At 40.2% G+C, this 19,149-nt stretch overlaps 1 protein-coding gene across 17 annotated transcripts in view; it reads left to right on the forward strand.

Annotated features, from left to right (window-relative positions):
• Positions 1–19,149, forward strand: part of MAST2 (microtubule associated serine/threonine kinase 2) — a 347,954-nt gene that overhangs the window by 77,283 nt on the left and 251,522 nt on the right. For 8 of the 17 annotated variants that reach the window (XM_037021929.2, XM_037021941.2, XM_037021932.2 and 5 more), the window contains exon 1: positions 1,346–1,847. The exons of 2 other annotated variants lie outside the window; for them this stretch is intronic. In XM_037021929.2, coding sequence (XP_036877824.2) covers positions 1,659–1,847 — 189 coding nt within the window. In that variant the 5' untranslated portion in view covers positions 1,346–1,658. Of the gene's footprint in view, positions 1–1,344; positions 1,848–19,149 lie in introns of those variants that run through there. 7 more of the 17 variants (XM_037021936.2, XM_037021933.2, XM_037021934.2 and 4 more) reach the window with 3 other exon arrangements.

The following is a 19,149-nucleotide window of genomic DNA, read 5'->3' on the forward strand; positions in this document are numbered from 1 at the left end:
GTTAATATGTGGGCAGAGGGGGAAGAAAGGAGTCTAGTATGACTTCCAGGTTTCTGACTGAGGCAGCTGGATGGGTGGAGGGGAGGACCTGAAACAGGGAATACTGGAGTAACAGGTGATAAGCTGTAGAGTACATTGGTTGTGTTTGTAGGCTCTGGTATCTGAAAGACCTTAGTTTGAGTCCTGACTCTGTACTTATTAGTTGTGTCATATTGAGCACTTTATGTAATTTGAGCCTCAGTTTCTTCAACTGTATACTGGAAATAATAAAATTTGCTTCTTGTTTGTGTACATGTGACTTGAATGCACAGTGTCTGGTATCCAGTAGGCACTCTATAATGTTAACTATTATTACTTTTCAGAAAAGGGTTCAGAGGAGGCCCAGAAAAAAATGGGTAAAGCCTTCAGAAAGGCTTCTAGGAAACAACTCTGGTCATGTCAAAAGAGGAAAAATACAATGTGTGGCAGACCAGTTGAAGCCAGCAGGAGGAGGCCAGACAGGGCTGAGCTATAGCCACGTTGCTGAGCAGATGAGTCACTGCAAGTGGCAGACTGGGCTGCCCAGGCTGCAGCTGCCCTGACCATAGCCAGGATGGACTTGGCTATAACATGATGACTTCATTGTCAGTGGGGAATCATGCAGATAGTTCCAGAAGGCTTCTTTATCCTCCCTTGCCCCCAGATGGAATCCTGGTGTCCGTCACGGTTTCCTATTTTATAGGACTTTCCACACCAAGCAGCAGGAAACAGTGGAAAGGGACAGAAAAGCCAGAATTTGAGTCTTGTCTATTTTGGTCTCTGATTTGCTGAGTAACCTGGGACATATCACTTCACCTCAGTCTTCTTATCTGTCACGTGACAATGAGCAGCCCTGCCTCTAGAGTGTGATGTGAAGATTAGGTGGCAGTTGGCAGGTGCTCAATTAAAAAGGCATACATTAGTACTATTCTACTCATTAGTTGTATATTTTGTCTCTTTCCTGCCCCTGCCCCCTCTCCCTGCAGTTCCTTGAAGACACTGATCAGTTCTAACTCATCTTGGGATCCTCAGCGCTTAGCTTGGCTGTGCACGCAGTTGCATGAATGGATGAATGAAAGAATCAATGACTCTCTCCAGCCGCAGCCAGAGCCCCAGGAGCCCCGCCCTCTTCCGCTCTCCTGGCCGCAGCGCGGGGCCACAGGCTGGCCTCTCGCGACCGTTCACTGGCGCGTGCGCGGGAGGCCACGCGCGGCCCGATGTGGCGGGCGGCAGGGGGGGGTGGGGGGAATCCCCGTGCGCGCGCGCGCGGAGACGGCAAGGGGGGAGGAGGGAAGGGGAGGGACCCGGCCGAGGCGGGCCGGCGCGCCGGCGGGCAGGCGGGAGGGCCGCTGGCTGTGGAGCCGGCGGGGGCGGCAGCGGCGGGTGGCCAGCCGAACGGGTGGGGAGTGGGAGAGAGACTAGGCGGCGGCTATGCTGTCGCCTTCGTAAGGAGCGCTAAGGAGGCCGCGGAGCTTGAAGCTCCAGAAAGCGCGGAGTAGCTGCGAGCTGGGTGGGTGGCTTCGGGCGCCCGCTCGGCCATGGTGGCCGTGGGCTGTGGTTGGTGCGGCAGCGCTGCGGCCCGGGGCCGTGCGGGGTCGGGACAGTCGCGGCGCTGACGCCCGCGCGGCCCAGCCAAAGCTATGAAGCGGAGCCGCTGTCGCGACCGACCGCAGCCGCTGCCGCCGCCGGCCGCCCGCCGGGAGGATGGGGCTCAGCGGGCGGCGGAGCTGCCCCAGCCCCAGTCCCTGCCCTCGCGCCGGCGGGCGCCGCCCGGGAGGCCGCGACTGGAGGAGCGAACCGGGCCCCCGGGGCCCGAGGTCAAGGAGCAGGTAGAGCGGGCAGGGGTCCGGGAGGGAAAGGATCGGGGTCGAGAGAGTGCATGGCAGCTGTGGGGGAGGGGGATCTCAGGCGGGAAGATTTGGGGTAGGGCATTTTGAGGGGTGGTGATTGACTAGTTGCACTGGAGGAATGGGAGGTCTGGAGAGGCAGAAAAGGGGGGAGTGGAGAAATGAAAGTGCTGACCTGGGGTTGAATGAGACGTGGGGGAGCAGGGGCGGATGAAAAAAGTGGCCCTGGGGCGTTTGGAATCGGGGGTTCTGGGTGGGGAAAAAAGAACGCTGAAAAGTGGGCTGGGAGTAAATGAACTGCAAATAGGCTTACGAATGGGGTTTTGAGGAGTTATCCAGAGGGGTAAGTAGTGTAAGGTAGGGAAAATCAATATGATACGGTAAATGTTACAGTGTTTCCTAGAGATTATCCTGACAGTTATAAAAACGGATGTCATTCCTGAGTATTCTCTGATTTAGCCATCATTAGAGTTTGGTAGGGCTGTGTTCAGAATCTCTGTTAAGGTTTTCCTTAACAGTCAATTTCACGAGAAAGCACTTGTTAAGACACCTAACGTGTGTTCAATCCCAAACCCAATGCTGTGAACAGAGAATTCATAGATACAGGCTCTGTTTTCTAGGAGTTTACCACTGAAAACACCTTGACAGGAAAACAGAAAACAGTGGAAAAATATTCATGAACAGGATGTATTTATATGAATTATTAATTAAGTGTAGTTGTATTTAGAAATAGGGGATGGAGGTCAGTTTTACCAGGGAATAGACGTTTCCACTAGGTGTAGGAAGTTAAGTGAAAGGAAAATATGTAGTCCTTAATCTTGTGGGATTTGCAGAAAAATGTTCTGTAGTAATGAACTCTAATGACGACTTTTCCTTTTGCAGAGCTCTGCTCCAGACCTTAGTGACTTGACTATTTCAAGACTTCTATTATGTTTCATGTCCCTTTCCCATTAGTTAAATAAGTATTTTCCTTAGACATCATTATTATATAGTTTTAGTGATGCACATGCCGGCACTTAGATTTTTTTTTACCTCTTTTGTGTTTTCACTTTTGATTCTCCACCCAGCCCTGAGTAGACTGCACTGTCCGCCATCTCTGTCCTTGCTTTCAGGCCACTGAACATTGTCCTATCTATAATTTCCCCCCTCATTCCTGTCTTTTATATTCTCTGCAGTACCTATTCAAAAATTTAAAATGTATTTAAAGTGCAGATCCTTTCCTGACTCAGTTTCTCTGGTCCAATTGACCTTATTACATGTTTCACTAAAGAATTTAAGATTACTTGATTTTTCCTTCTCTGTCTCAAAATTTCTGTGTTCATTCACTCATCCTTTGCTTTAGTCTCAGAGGAAATATTCATCTTTCTTTCTAAGGCTAATCCTTCTACTTATGCCCTGGATTTCATCCCTTCTCATCTGCTGTAGGCCCTTGGTAATGTATGTTATTTTCTGTTTTAAACAGAAAATAAAAATAAAGCAGTGCCATTTCCCTAAATTGTGTAACCTACCTTTGCAACTTTGTTATCTCTTCTTAGCTTCACTAGCAACCTGCTTGAAATATGAGTTTGTCTTCACTGTCTCAGCTCCCTCACCTTGTATACATTGCTCATATTAAGTTTTGGCTTCTACATTTAAACTCTTCCAAAACTGGTATCTTCAAAGTCATCAACAACTTAGTGTATTTGTTTATATATTTTTTCACTGAGATATGACTAAAACACAGTACACAAATCCAAGCTTCATTCAGTCCAGGAATTTTTACAGACTGAATATACCTATGGGACCACTATTCAGATCAAGATGTAGAGCATTTCCAGTACCCTCGAATACTCCTTTGTGTTTTCTCCTGTTTATTACCCTCCTCCAAAGGTAGCCACTTTCCTGACCAATGTCACCATGCATCAGTTTTTCTTCTTGAATTTCATGGAAATGGAATCATAAAGTTTGTACTCTTGTGACTAGATTCTTTTATTCAAATCATGTCTGTGAGATTCATCTGTGTTGCTTGTAGAAATAGTTTGCTCTTTTTCATTGCTGGTAGTTTTCCATTGTTTGGATGTATTGTGATGGACACTAAAACTTTTTCCTTTTTTAAATTAAAAAATAATGCATGACTACTTTTGGAAAATTTGCATTGTGAAATAATTACACAGATTTGTAGCAGCCTTGGGACCTTCAAATGACTAAACCTGATATTCTTTCCCCAATCCTCATTCTTTCTGACCTCTGTAAACTATTTGTCACTGTTGACCATGTGTTGCTTCTTGATATGTTCTTCTCTTTTGTCATAACAAGTCCATTCCACTCCTGTTTCTCTGGCAACTTCCTGTGTGTCTTATTTGTGGCAAGTGCTTAGGATGTGAAACAAAGATCTGTAGTCCTCTTTACTCATGGCATTGTGTCACAAATCCTCCTTGAAGAGTGATCTGAGTATCTCGGTGCAGCCTCTTTCCTTAGCTCTACCTTTCCATTTCTGTGCTTAATGTTTCTACCAGAGACTCTCAGTATTTGTGATCTTAACATTTGTGATTTTTACAATTTGCTAAGTGTCCTTGAAAGTCCATAACTTGTAATAATTTGATTCTGAAAAGGTAAAAGTTGCAGTTGTATGTGTTACAAGGCTGGATGGATTACATATATTCAGGAAGTAAGAGCCTCTCTGATCAACAAGCATCCACCTCTTACAAATGACTTTGTTCTCCATTTCTCATGACATGAAAATGCTTGTTACATTTTATACTGTGCTGGTATTTAGGGATAAATTCTTAACAGGATGCAGGACTTGGTTCTCTGGAAGGTCAGTGGCTTACTGTACATTAATATAGAATCCATTATTCCTCCTTTGAAATGTGCTTCTCTTTGTGTCTTTCCTTTTTCTTGTCAGTAAACTTGAAATTGTATCTGTGGTCTTTGATTTCCCCTTCTCTCTTGACCCCCTTATCCAGGTGCTGCTGATTCTACCTTTATGACATCTTTCAAATCTTTATTCTCACTGTCTTTACCTTAATTCAGCATTTATGAACTTTTGTCATGGTTATAATACCTTAGCTGCATTTACTCTACTTTCAGTTTTTTAATCTCAACTTAATTCTGCATTCTAGTAAAGAAATAAAGATTATGACTCATTGTCTGAGTTCCAGTGATAGATAAATATTTGTTAAGTGATCATTTCTTTATTAAGAAACCCTCATTAAGTTCTTACCCATAGAATATAGTCTGAAGACCTTGGCATCCAGGGTCTACTTGATAATTAACATTTTTTTATTAGTAGAATCAGTTAGATTCCACTTTTTCTTAGTTCCCAAGACTTTGCTTTGTCTCCATTATCACATACATTATTGAGATTGTCTTCTCTCTCTTTCATTAAAGTTCTTTAATGCTCAGACTGTTTCATTTACTGTTGTATCTGAGGTCTAGTATGGTATTTGAGACATAGTTATTAGTTTGAATATTTATTAGAAACATAGATATGTACCAATGCTTGAAACAGATACTTGCTCAAGGAATATCCTAATTGGTTGCCTGTCTCTCGTTAGAGAAAAAATTCCCCAGAGGCTGTCTTATTCATCATTGTATCCTTAGCCTTTAGTATTTTTTTAAATTAATTAATTCATTAATTTTTTTGTCATTAATCTACAATTACATGAAGAATATTATGTTTACTAGGGTCCCCCCTTCACCAAATCCCCCCCACAAACCCCATTACAGTACTGCCCCTCAGCGTAGTAAGATGCTATAGAATCACTACTTGTCTTCTCTGTGTTACACAGCCCTCCTCATGCCCCCCCCCACATTATACCTGCTAATCGTAATGCCCCCTTTCTTTTTCCCCACTCTTATCCCTCCCTTCCCTCCCTTTCTCCCCAGTCCCTTTCCCTTTGGTAACTGTTAGTCCATTCTTAGGTTCTATGATTCTGCTGCTTTGTTCCTTCAGTCTTTCTTTGTTCCTATAGTCTTTGGGTTTGAGGTGAGTCTCTTGTAAGCAGCATAGAGATGGGTCTTGCTTTTTTATCCATTCTATTATTCTGTGTCTTTTGATTGGTGCATTCAGTCCATTTACATTTAGGGTGATTATTGAAAGGTATGTACTTATTGCCATTGCAGGCTTTAGATTCGTGGTTGCCAAAGGTTCAATGTTAGCTTCTTTAGTATCTTACCGTCTAACTTAACTCACTTATTGAGCTATTTTAAACACTGTCTGGTCATTCTTTATTTTTCTCCCTTCTTATTCCTCCTCCTCTGTTCTTTATATGTTGGCTGTTTTATTCTGTGCTCTTTTGTGCTTCCTTTAACTGCTTTTGTGGGTAGTTGATTTTATTTTTTGCCTTTAGTTAGTATTTGGTTGTTTTACTTTCTTTGCTGTGATTTTATTTTTTCTGGTGACATCTATTTAGTCTTAGGAGTGCTCCCATCTAGAGCAGTCCCTCTAAAATACCCTATAGAGGTGGTTTGTGGGAGGCAAATTCCCTTAACTTTTGCTTGTCTGGGAATTGTTTAATCCCTCCTTCATATTTAAATGATAGTTGTGCTGGATACAGTATTCTTGGTTCAAGACCCTTCTCTTTCATTGCATTAAATATATCATGCCATTCTCTTCTGGCCTGTAATGTTTCTGTTGAGAAGTCTGATGATAGCCTGATGGGTTTTCCTTTGTAGGTGACCTTTTTCCTCTTTCTAGCTGCCTTTAAAACTCTGTCCTTGTCCTTGATCTTTGCCATTTTAATTATTATGTGTCTTGGTGTTGTCCTCCTTGGGTCCTTTCTGTTGGGAGTTCTGTACTTCCATAGTCTGAGCAACTATTTCCTCCCCCAGTTTGGGGAAGTTTTCAGCAATTATTTCTTCAAATACACTTTCTATCCCTTTCTCTCTCTCTTCTTCTTCTGGTACCCCTATAATGCGGATATTATTCCTTTTGGATTGGTCACACAGTTCTCTGAATATTGTTTCATTCCTGGAGATCCTTTTGTCTCTCTGTGCATCAGCTTCTATGCGTTCCTCTTCTCTGGTTTCTATTCCGTCAATGGCCTCTTGCATCTTATCCATTCTGTTTATAAATCCTTCCAGAGATTGTTTCATTTCTGTAATCTCCTTCCGGACATCATCCCTTAGCTCTTGCATATTTCTCTGCAACTCCATCAGCATGGTTATGAGCTTTATTTTTAATTCTTTTTCAGGAAGATGGTTAGGTCTATCTCCTTCATAGGGTTTGCTTCTGTGATCTTGGTCTGTATCAATTTCTTCTGCCTTTTCATGGCGATAGATATATTTGTGGGGAGCTGACGCGTGTGTTGGGTAAGAGGAAGTCCTTTCTTGCCAGTTTGTGGTCTTCCTCTCCTGGGAGAACAGCGGCCTCTAGCAGCTTGTGCTGGGCAACTGTGTGCAGACGGGGCTTCTGATCTTGCCAGGCTGCTATGGAGTTTAGCTCTGCAGTTGCTGTGGGTGTGGCCTGCCTCAGGCTGCTTCTCCAATATGGTGGAGCCGCATCGGAGGGGGAACAGGCGGGAGGCTGTTTATCGCAGTGAAAGGCCTCCGAGCTGTGCTGTGGGGCTTTGGGCGCCCAGAGTTCCCTGGGATTTCCAGCTGCTAGGCTAAGTGTCCCGGGGCACTTCTGTCCAGCTGTGGGGTCCCTGTCCCTTTAAGATTTTCAAAAAGCACTCGCTTTTCTTTGTCCTGGGTGCTCCGGCTGCGGGGACCCGCTCACAGGTCTTACTGTCCTGTTTCCCTAGTTTCCAGCACCCCACACACACACTGTGTGTCTGCACTCTGGTGTGGATGGCTAGGGCTGGGTGTTTAGCAGTCCTGGTCTTCCTTTCCCTCCCCGCTCGGACTCCTCTCCTCCCGCCGGGAGCTGGAGTGAGGGGCACTCGGGTCCTGCTGGGCTGCAGCTTGTATCTTACCCCCTTTGCAAGGTGCTGGGTTCTCGTGGGTGTGGATGTAGTCTGGCTGTTGTGCTGTATCTTCTGGTCTCTCTTTTCGGATTAGTTGTATTTGTTGTATTTTCAAAAATATATATGGTTTTGGGAGGAGATTTCCGCTGCTCTACTCATGTCGCCATCTTGGTTCTCCTCTAGCCTTTAGTATTTTAACGGGTACATAATGAACATTCAAAAATATTTGTTTACTGCTAGGCACTTTCAATACTTATTTAAATTAATCATCCATCTGAAAAAGCTCTTTCTTCTCTGCCTCTGCTCATTAAAATTCTACTCAAGCTTCCAGGCATAATTCACATGCCCCAGAAAGTGTTCAAGTAGTTTTTCCATGTGGGATCCTAAGAGTATCCTTGATTGGGCTTCAGTAAATCTAAATCTCCTGAGACTTCAGCTCTCAAAATTATGTGACCCCAAAAATGAAAGCTTGGCTCTATGAGATTGATTGAAATAATGATTAGAAAGCCTATTGTAGATAGGTACTTAATAAATACTGATTCTTATTTCACTTTGTTTCTGTAACACATTGCTTTATACATTTCTAAGTATATAGTAGGTTCTGAATAATACTTGAATAAATGGATGAATGAATCCATTCAATGTTTTATCCATTCCTAGGTATATAGTAGGTTCTGAATAAATATTTGTTGAATGAATGGATGTATTAATCAGCATTTTAGCAATTCAGTCCTTCTGTATTCATTTCTGCTTTTAATTGATAAATTATTGAGGGTAGGATCTATATCCTCATTTTATCTTTCATAATGTACAGTCAAGGGCTTTGCTCTCAATAGGTGTTAAGTAATTATTGAATGCATAGAAAGTGATTCAAATATTTAGAATTTGGGTGATTTGAGTAATAATGGTAGTATGATAGAAATAGACAAGTAAAGGAAATGAGACATTTTTGAGGATGAATAAAGACAGAGTTCAATTTTAGTTCCTAGAAGGACCTCAGGCACTACTGATAATTTTTCAAAATTATTTTCATGAAATTCAGCACCATCTCTTTCCTCTGCCCTATGTTAATACATTCGCAAAAGCACAGGGTAGAAAGCACGGAGAGGGAAAGCTGCATATTGTTTGTAGGGAGGCAAGATCCATTTGGTATTGCTGGAACTTGAAGTTGAAGGCATAGATGTCGTGAGTTAAGCCTAGATTGTAGAAGATCTTTAGTACTGTGTAAAAGGGGAATAAGTGTTAGAGCAGGATGGTCTTCTTATGTTTTAGCTGGATTACTCTGGCAGCTGTGTGGATACAGTGTAAGACATGGTGGTTAAGACATGGGCCTTTGAGAATTCCTCTCTGTGTTCAATATAGAAAGTTTATTAGCTCTCCTTCCTCTTTTATCCAGAAGTAATATGGGTAAAGGTCAGCTCCTGAAAACTTGTTAGCTTTAGAAGGTTTGATTTCATTAAAGGTACTAGAGCAGAGAGCCTGGTATGGTTGAAGCAGTTTGGACAATGTTCCCTGATGAGGGTAGGAAAATCTTACAGAGTTTTCCCATCTTTGTTCTACTGGATACCCCTAAGCTTAACACCTAGAAGCTTTTCCACCTCAGTTACTGATGGTGACTATGGTCAGTCAATATGTCTCTGTTGCTGGTCTTAGCTGCTATATAGTTTGCTGCTAAATTTGCCACCTAGCTTTGGAATTTCTTGGTGGAATCCCTGTGTTACCTTGGTAATTATTACTTTTTATCAGTAAGTGTTGATTGTTTTCATCTCTAATATACATACCTGGGGTCTCAAAGGGGTTTGAAAACAGGTTGTTGGATCAAGGGCTAGCCCTCGTGGAAAAGGAAAAAGTCCTCAAGGGAGAGTAGAGGCTAGATGTTACTTATTGGGAGCAAGGGCTTCTACACACGGCATTGTTAGTGTGACATAGTTGGCAACCTTTTTGTTTTAGCCCTGTACCTCACTGTTAACTCCCAAAGACTTTCCTCTTCTCTGTTCTACAGCCATGCATGCAGTGAATGTACAGTAAATAATTGGTGGGAAATATTGACATTAGTTTGAGTTTCCTACTTGCTTGTTCATTAGGTATATTTCATCTTTACCAATAATTGTTCCTCCTCTAAAATCTTAGTTTTGAGCTTACCACACTCTTTCACATCATCTTCTATTTTTCCAACTCCCCCACTCCTTTTAGAATTTCCTCTCCAAAAATTGTTCAAGCTCTGTGGAGCCTCCAGTCCATTGATCTTTTTTTTTTAAACTATTTTTTGGTTGTCAGTCACTCATGCTTCTACTTTCCTCTTTATCTACCTTAACATTTCATGGGCTGTCATAATCATTCCTGTGCATGTGTACCTTCAGTTCCCTTGCCTCCTTCCTTTTCTGTCATACCTATTCCTGTCTAAGGCCAGCCCCTGTATCTAATGAAGAGTTTTATTTCTGAAATCATTCATTCACACTCCTGAATCATTAATTTTTATTTTCTGTTGGTGATCCTCATCAACATACAAATATGCCATAATATTTTCCATCTTAAAAAACTTAATTAATGCTATACTCATTCATTGAATCTTTGACTCAGTAAGTTTTTTTTTTGAATACTCTTAGGATTACAGCAGTGAAAAAGGCAGACCACAAACCCTCCATTTGTGAAATTTTTATTCTAGTTATAAAATAACTTATGTATATATAAATCCTATTATATCTAGGAATCAGATAGTAAATGTGTAAAATATGTAGTATGTTATATAGGAGATAAATACTGTAAACAAAATAAAGCAGTTAAGGGGGGATTAGGATGATGGAAGATTATGGTTTTAAACTGCATTGTCAGGAAAGGTGTCTCTTTGGAATGGGATATTTGAGTAAAGACCTGAAGTGTGTAAGAGAGAGGCATTTAGATTATCTGGGGGAAGGGCATACTTGGTATAGGGAATAGGAAGTGCCCTGGTCTAGCAGCCTACCTCCACCTCTAAAATTTGTGTTTGAGGAACAGCAAGGAGGGCAGTGTGGGTGGAGTGGAATGAGTAAGAGGAAGACTAGTAGATGAGTTTAGAGGGGAAACGTTGGGGAGAGGAGGGCTGGGTTGTGAAGAGTTTCAGATTGTGAAGGATCTTAAAGGGAGTTGTAAGGATTTTGGCTTTTACTTTGAATGAGATGAAAAGTCCCTGGAGAGTTTTGAGCAGAGGTATCACATGAGCTAATATTAATTTTAATCTGATCTGTTTGGCAACTCTGTTTAGGCTGATTGGGTAGAAGCAGAGAGACCAGTTGGGAGGCGCTTGCAGAAGTTCAGGCAAAACAGCAAGTGATATGAAATAATTGTTTACTAGTAGGAAACAAAACTACTTGAAAGACTTGTCTGTATTGTCTGCTTTCATTTCCTCTCTCATTCTTGAATCCATTCCAGTCAGGCTTCTGTTTCTGTAATTTCAGTGAAACACTTTTGTCAAGGTCAGCATTGGCCAAACCCAGTGGTCAGTTTGCAGTCTTCATCTCACTTGGCCTGTTGCATTTGACATGGTTGATTATCATGTTGTTTGGCTTCTGGGAGCACTCTATCGACTTTCTTCCTATCTCACTGGTGTTTCAAAGTGTTCAGTCTTTAATCTGCTTCCAGTCTATTCTCCCTCTTGATGTGATCTCATCAGATTGTATTGCTTTACATTCCATCTCTATGCTGATGATTCCCACATTTATTTCTCTAGGCTTTATCTTTCTTCTGAGCTATAGACTCCTATTTTCAGTTGTCTTTGTAACATTTCCTTTTGGGTTACTGATAGATCTCCTAAATTTAATGTGTCTAAAACTGAACTCTTGATTTTTTTTCTTCCCAGCCTGCTTCTCCCCAGGTCTTTTCCATGTCAATAAATGGCACTACCATTTACTCATTTATTGAGACCAAAACTTGGAAGGTTCTTTAAGTCTTTTCTTAACTTCGTATTCCACATTTAGCCCATTAGGTCTGGATGGTGCTACATCTGAATTGCATGAGACTTTAATGCGCTAGCTCCATCACTATACTAATCTTAGCCTCTACTATCTTTCATCGGATTACTATAAAAGTCTCTTGGTTGTATTCTTAACATCCCCCCCCCATTTCACGTAGCATATTTCTGAGCTATTTCTTTCACAGTTTAGATCAAATCCAAAGTGCTTCCTTTGTCCTGTAAGATTCTATGTGATCTGCCTCTTGACCTTCTCTAATCTCATTTCCTTCTACTCTTCCTCTTTTTCCTGAGCCAGTACACAGACTGCCTTGATGGTCTCTGAATACATGAAGCATGCTCCTGCCTGTGGACATTTAAAAAATTGTTATTTGAGGACTTTTACACTTAGTAGTTTTCCCCACCTGAGATGTTCTTTTTTCAGTTATATGTGAATGGACGGCTTCCTCAATTCATTCAGGTTTCTTTTAAGATATCACCTCTTCAAAGAGGCCTTCCTTGACCAGCCTCTTTAAAGAACACCCTTAATCATCCCTTTTCCCTTTTTTATTCATGTCACTTATTCACCTGTTACTGTTACTTATTTGTTGTTTATTGTCATTCTCCCAAGTTAGAATATTTGGTTCATGAAGGTAGGGATTTAGGTCTGTTTTCCTTACTGCCTTATCTCCAGCTTTTAGAATTGTATATAGAAGGTATTAAGTAAATAAATACTTTTGAGTGAATGTATAAGATTGAGCCAATCTCTGACTTCAAATTCCAACTCTGTAACCTGAAGCAAGTTAAGTTCTCTAAGCCTTAATTACCCCATATATATATATATATACATATATATATATATATATATATATATATATATATATACATATATATATATATATATATATAAAATGGAGATAATATTACAACCTCTTTCATAGGGTTATTGTGAGGATTTGATAAATTAATCTACATAAAACACCAATTACAAAGCCTGATACTAAGAAGCTATCATATTTTTAAGGTACATGCACAGAATGTATGCATATACAGCTCATATTTTTTAGTGTTCTTATCTAATTTTTAGGAAGAAATAGAAGAAGATATGTCTTGACTTTGGATTTCTTGGTGTTACTGAACTATTCTTTTACTTTATTCACTTTGAAAAGGAGGCTTTAATTTGTGCATTTTTCCCTTTAGGGAAGCTTTATAGATTTCTTTATTAAGTAACTTCTTTAGAATATTGTCTCCCTAGGTTTTAGAATGTAATTAAGGACAAATTCAGGCCAAGGAGACCTCATTTAAAAATTTTGTAATATCATTTTAGTTGTACCAACTTTAATAGTACTTCCTAAGTGTGAACCTGAGTAGCAGATTCTTTAACCCTTAATTAGTTGGAGATTAACAAGCCATGTAGTCTCTCTGCCTGTATTTCAGCAAAGCAGAGATAATACAGTATTGTTAGGCCTTCTAATTTTCATGAGTTTTTGAGGACTTTAGGAATATTTTAAAAAGCAGAGAGTTTAGAAATGGTCTTAATTTTATGAAATCCTTAAGTCATTTCATAAGCGTGGTACCAGGGATATTCAGATGATCCAGGAACATCTGAGTCCTGCCTCTGGCCAGTAAGAGAAAGGGGCATTTTATTACTAGCTTTCATGCTAACAGTCTTTTATATTAAATAACACTAGTTGCTGAAACAAATACAGTCAAGAGAACCCAGACTAACAGAGGCTCTACCATTTTCTAAACACGGCTTCTGAGGTCACTGGAGGTAGGTGGGGGATCTTTTGGATGGTTTTGATGGACCTGGTCTAGAAGTGGCTTAATCACTTCCATCCATATTCCATTACCAGAATTCAACCACAGGGCCATGCCTAACTGCTGGGGGCTGGGAAATGTCATCTAGATTGTGCCTAGGAGGAAGATGAATCATGTTTGGTCAACATCTAGTTAGTCCCTTGCCACAGGCCTCAAACCCTGATACATAGTTTTCAGCTACAACTATGTAGAAATCCTCTTATTTTGAGTATAGACAGTCTAGAACCAAAGAGTTTTGGGTATTAACCATTCTGAATGCAAGTACAGGCCGTTTCCCAAGAATATCTAGGAGATCTGGAGAAGCTTGTTTTTCTCTGCCTGTGGCAGAGCTAGTCTGGCAAATCCCACACTCCTTTAAGGCTTTGTGACTAGGAGGAGTTTGCCTCAGGCTTTCCTCACTTTGTCAGCTCAACCCTTTATAAGAGGGAAAAGCCAAAAGGCAGCCAAATAAATGTCAGTGGGGAAGGTAACTGGGTTTTCTCACTTCGATAGGCTCCTGGAAGGAAGTGTGGCCCTAGTGAGTCCACCTCCACTTACGCTTTGACCTTTTAAATTACAGTAAAACACACTGAACATAAAATTCACCATCAGTGACATTTAATACATTCGACTGTTGTACAACTATCACCACAAATATCTAGTTGCAGAACATTTTCATCACTCCAGATGGAAATCTAACACCTATTAAGTAGTCACTCCCCAGGTTTTCCTTCCTCTGGTGCCTGGCAACTAGCAATCTATTTTCTTTCGCTGTGGACTCTGGACATATCATATAAATGGAATCATAAAATGTATGGCTTTTCTGTTTGTCTTCTTTCACTTAGCATATTTCTGAGATTCATTTACATTATAGCATGAATTAGTACTTCACTTCCTTTTATGACTAAGTAATATTCTGTTGTTATGGATATTTTGCTTATCCAGTCATCAATTGATGGGCATTTGGGTTGTTCCTACCTTTTGGTGTATGGGATAATGCTGCTATGAACATTTGTGTACAAGTTTTTGTGTGAATATCTTTTTCAGTTTTTTGGTTATATAGATAGGAGTGGAATTACTGGGTCATATGCTGATTTTGTGTTTATGAGGAACTGCCAAACTGTTTTCCACCATGGGAAATGATATTGAGCATCTTTTTATGCATTTGTCGACCATTTGTATACCTTTGTCGTAGACTTGTCTATTCAAGTCACTTGCCCATTTTTAAACTGGGTCATTTGTGGTTGAGTATCAAGAGTTCTGTGTTCTGGATTCTAGATGCTTAACCGGATACATGATTTGAAGATATTTTCCCCACTTCGTAGATTGTCTTTTGCTTTCTTACTAGTGTCCTTTGATGCACAAAAGTTTTTAATTTTGATGAAGTATAGGTTGTCGATTTTTTTCTTTTGCTTGTGATTTTGGTGTCATATCTAATACACCATTGCTAAACCCAAGGTAATGAAGAGTTACCTTTATGTTTTCTTTTGAAGAGTTGTATGGTTTTTTAACTCTTATATTTAGGTGTCTGATCCATTTTGGGCTAATTTTTGTATCTGTTGTGAGGTGAGGGTCTAACTTTTGTATGTGGCTCACAACTTTGTATCTGTTGTGAGGTGAGGGTATATACTTTTTTTTTTTCTTTTAGGAGAGCAAGGCAGAGGCTTTTATTTAGAGAGAAAATGAAAGGAAGAGAGCTCTTGGCTAACGTCAGGAGGGGACAAGAGAGTCCCTGGTAGCCATTACTTTTAAAATACCATTGTAAAAAGATTGAAATTCTACCAACCAACTTCTCAGACCACAGAGGCATAAAACTAGAAATAAATTGTACAAAGAAAACAAAAAGGCTCACAAACACATGGAGGCTTAACAACATGCTCCTAAATAATCAATGGATCAATGACCAAATTAAAACAGAGATCAAGCAGTATATGGAGACAAATGACAACAACAGCACAAAGCCCCAACTTCTGTGGGACTCAGCGAAGGCAGTTTTAAGAGGAAAGTATGTAGAAATCCAGGCCTATTTAAAGAAGGAAGAACAATCCCAAATGAATAGTCTAATGTCACAATTATCAAAACTGGAAAAAGAAGAACAAATGAGGCCCAAAGTCAGCAGAAGGAGGGGCATAATAAAGATCAGAGAAGAAATAAATAAAATTGAGAAGAATAAAACAGTAAAAAAAAAATCAGTGAAACCAAGAGCTGTTCCTTTGAGAAAATAAACAAAATAGATAAGCCCTAGCCAGACTTATTAAGAGAAAAAGAGAATCTACACACATCAGCAGAATCAGAAATGAGAAAGGAAAAATCACGATGGGCCCCACAGAAATACAAAAAATTATTAGAGAATACTGTGAGAATCTATATGCTAACAAACTGGAAAACCTAGAAGAAATGGACAACTTCCTAGAAAAATACAACCTTCTAAGACTGACCAAGGCAGAAACAGAAAATCTAAACAGACCAATTACCAGCAATGAAATTGAAGTGGTAATCAAGTAACTACCCAAGAACAAAACCCCTGGACCAGATGGATTCACTGCTGAATTTTATCAGACATATAGAGAAGACATAATACCCATTCTTCTTAAAGATTTCCAAAAAATAGAAGAGGAGGGAATACTTCCAAATTCAATCTATGAAGCCAGCATCACACTAATGCCAAAACAGGCAAAGATCCCACAAAAAAAGAAAATTACAGACCAATATCCCTGATGAATATAGATGCAAAAATACTCAACAAAATATTAGCAAACCAAATTCAAAAATACATCAAGAGGATCATACACCATGATCAAGTGGGATTCATCTCAGGGATGCAAGGATGGTACAACATTCGAAAATCCATCAGCATCATCCACCACATCAACAAAAAGAAGGACAAAAACCACATGATCATCTCCAGAGACGCTGAAAAAGCATTTGACAAAATTCAACATCCATTCATGATAAACACTCTCAATAAAATGCGTATATAGAGGGCAAGTACCTCAACATAATAAAGGCCATATATGATAAACCCATAGCCAACATCATACTTAACAGCAAGAAGCTGAAAGCTTTTTCTCTAAGATTGGGAACAAGACAGGGATGCCCACTCTCCCCACTGTTATTCAGCATAGTACTAGAGGTCCTGGCCACGGCAATTAGACAAAACAAAGAAATGCAAGGCATCCAGATTGGTAAAGAGGAACTCAAACTGTCACTATTTGCAGATGACATGATATTGTACATAAAAAACCCTAAAGACTCCATTCCCAAACTACTAGAACTAATATCTGAATTCACCTAAGTTGCAGGATACAAAATTAATACACAGAAATGTGTTGCTTTCCTATACACTAATGATGAACTAGCAGAAAGAGAAATCAGGAAAACAATCCATGCACAATTGCATCAAAAAGAATAAAATACCTAGGAATAAACCTAACCAAGGAAGTGAAAGATCTATACCCTGAAAACTACTAGACACTCTTAAGAGAAATTAAAGAGGACACTAACAAATGGAAACTCATCCCATGCTCTTGGCTAGGAAGAATTAATATTGTCAAAATCTCCATTCTGCCCAAAGCAATCTACAGATTCAGTGCAATGCCTATCAAAATACCAACAGCATTCTTCAATGAACTGGAACAAATAGTTTAGAAATTCATATGGAACCAGAAAAGACCCCGAATAGCCATAGCAATCCTGAGAAGGAAGAGTAAAGTGGGGGAGATCTCGTTACCACACTTCAAACTCTACTACAAAGCCACAGTAATGAAGACAATTTGGTATTGGCACAAGAACAGACCCACAGACCAGTGGAACAGAATAAAGTGTCCAGATATTAACCCAAACATATATCGTCAATTAATATATGGTAAAGGAGCCATGGACATGCAGTGAGGAAATGACAGCCTCTTGAACGGCTGGTGTTGGCAAGACTGGACAGCTACATGTAAGACAATGAAACTGGATCATTGTGTAACCCCCTACACAAAAGTAAATTCGAAATGGATCAAAGACCTGAATGTAAGTCATGAAACCATAAAACTCTTAGAAAAAAACATAGGCAAAAATCTCTTGGACATTAGCATGAGCAACTTCTTCATGAACATATCTCCCCAGGCAAGGGAAACAAAAGCAAAAATGAACACGTGGGGCTACGTCAAACTGAGAAGCTTCTGTATAGCAAAGGACACCATCAATAGAACAAAAACGCATCCTAGAGTGTGGGAGAATATATTCATAAATGACAGATCTGATAAAGGGTTGACATCCAAAATATATAAAGAGCTCATGCACCTCAAACAAAAAGCAAACAGTCCAATCCAAAATATATAAAGAGCTCATGCACCTCAACAAACAAAAAGCAAACAGTCCAATCAGAAAATGGTCAGAGGAGCTGAACAGACAGTTCTCCAAAGAAGAAATTCAGATGGCCAATTCTAAGATGCTCCACATCACTAGTTATCAGAGAAATGCAAATTAAAACCACAATGAGATATCACCTCACACCAGTAAGGATCGCCAACATACAAAAGACAAACAACAAAAAATGTTGGCAAGGTTGTGGAGAAAGGGGAACCCTCCTACACTGCTGGTGGAAATGTAAACTAGTTCAACCATTATGGAAAGCAGTATGGAGGTTCCTCAAAAAACTCGAAATAGAAATACCATTTGACCCATGAATTCTACTCTTAGGAATTTACCCTAAGATTGCAGCAGCCCAGTTTGAAAAAGGTATATGCACCCCTATGTTTATCGCAGCACTATTCATAATAGCCAAGAAATGGAAGCAACTTAAGTGTCCATCAGTAGATGAGTGGATAAAGAAGATGTGGTACATATATACAATGGAATATTATTCAGCCATAAGAAGAAGAAGAATCCTTCCATTTGCAACAACATGGATGGACCTAGAGGGTATTATGCTCAGTGAAATAAGCCAGGCAGAGAAAGACAAGTATCAAATGATTTCACTCATATGTGGAGTATAAGGACAAAGAAAAACCTGAATGAGCCAAACAGCAGCAGACTCACAGAACCCAAGAATGAACTAACAGTTACCAAAGGGAAAGGGACGGGGGGGGGAGGGGTGGGAAGGGAGGGATAAGGTGGGGGAAAAAAGAAAAGGGGCATTATGATTAGCATGTATAATGTGTGTGTGTGGGGGCACAGGGAGGGCTGTACAACACAGAGAAGACAAGTAGTAATTCTACAACATCTTACTATGCTGATTGATAGTGACTGTAATGGGCTATATGGGAGGAACTTGGTGATGGGGTGAGTCTTTTAAACATAATGTTCCTCATTTAATTGTAGATTAATGATAACAAAACAAAACAACAACAAACAAAAATACCATTGTAAATCCATGGGCTTAAACAGAAGTGGTGTCTCCATCCATTGGAGTTATTATTTATGCTCCAACTGTCCCATCTTTGGCCTGTCTGAGCCTTTCTCTTGGCTTTTGTGTTCTCCTGAAATGGCCTTAGCAGTCGTTTAGAGCTTATGGTTTCCTTGCGTTCTGGTTTGACAAGATGGTCCAACCTCATGTACATTCTGCTTCAAATCTGGGAAGCTATTTTTAAAGGGTGATAAATCTGCAGTTATTAAGGCACCTGACCCATCTAACATATTGGAAATCTAACATCTAGCCCAATGCTTAGTGCACAGTGAATAT

The sequence above is a fragment of the Manis javanica genome, chromosome 4 (genome assembly GCF_040802235.1).
Source record: "Manis javanica isolate MJ-LG chromosome 4, MJ_LKY, whole genome shotgun sequence".
NCBI classification, from domain to species: Eukaryota; Metazoa; Chordata; class Mammalia; order Pholidota; family Manidae; genus Manis; species Manis javanica.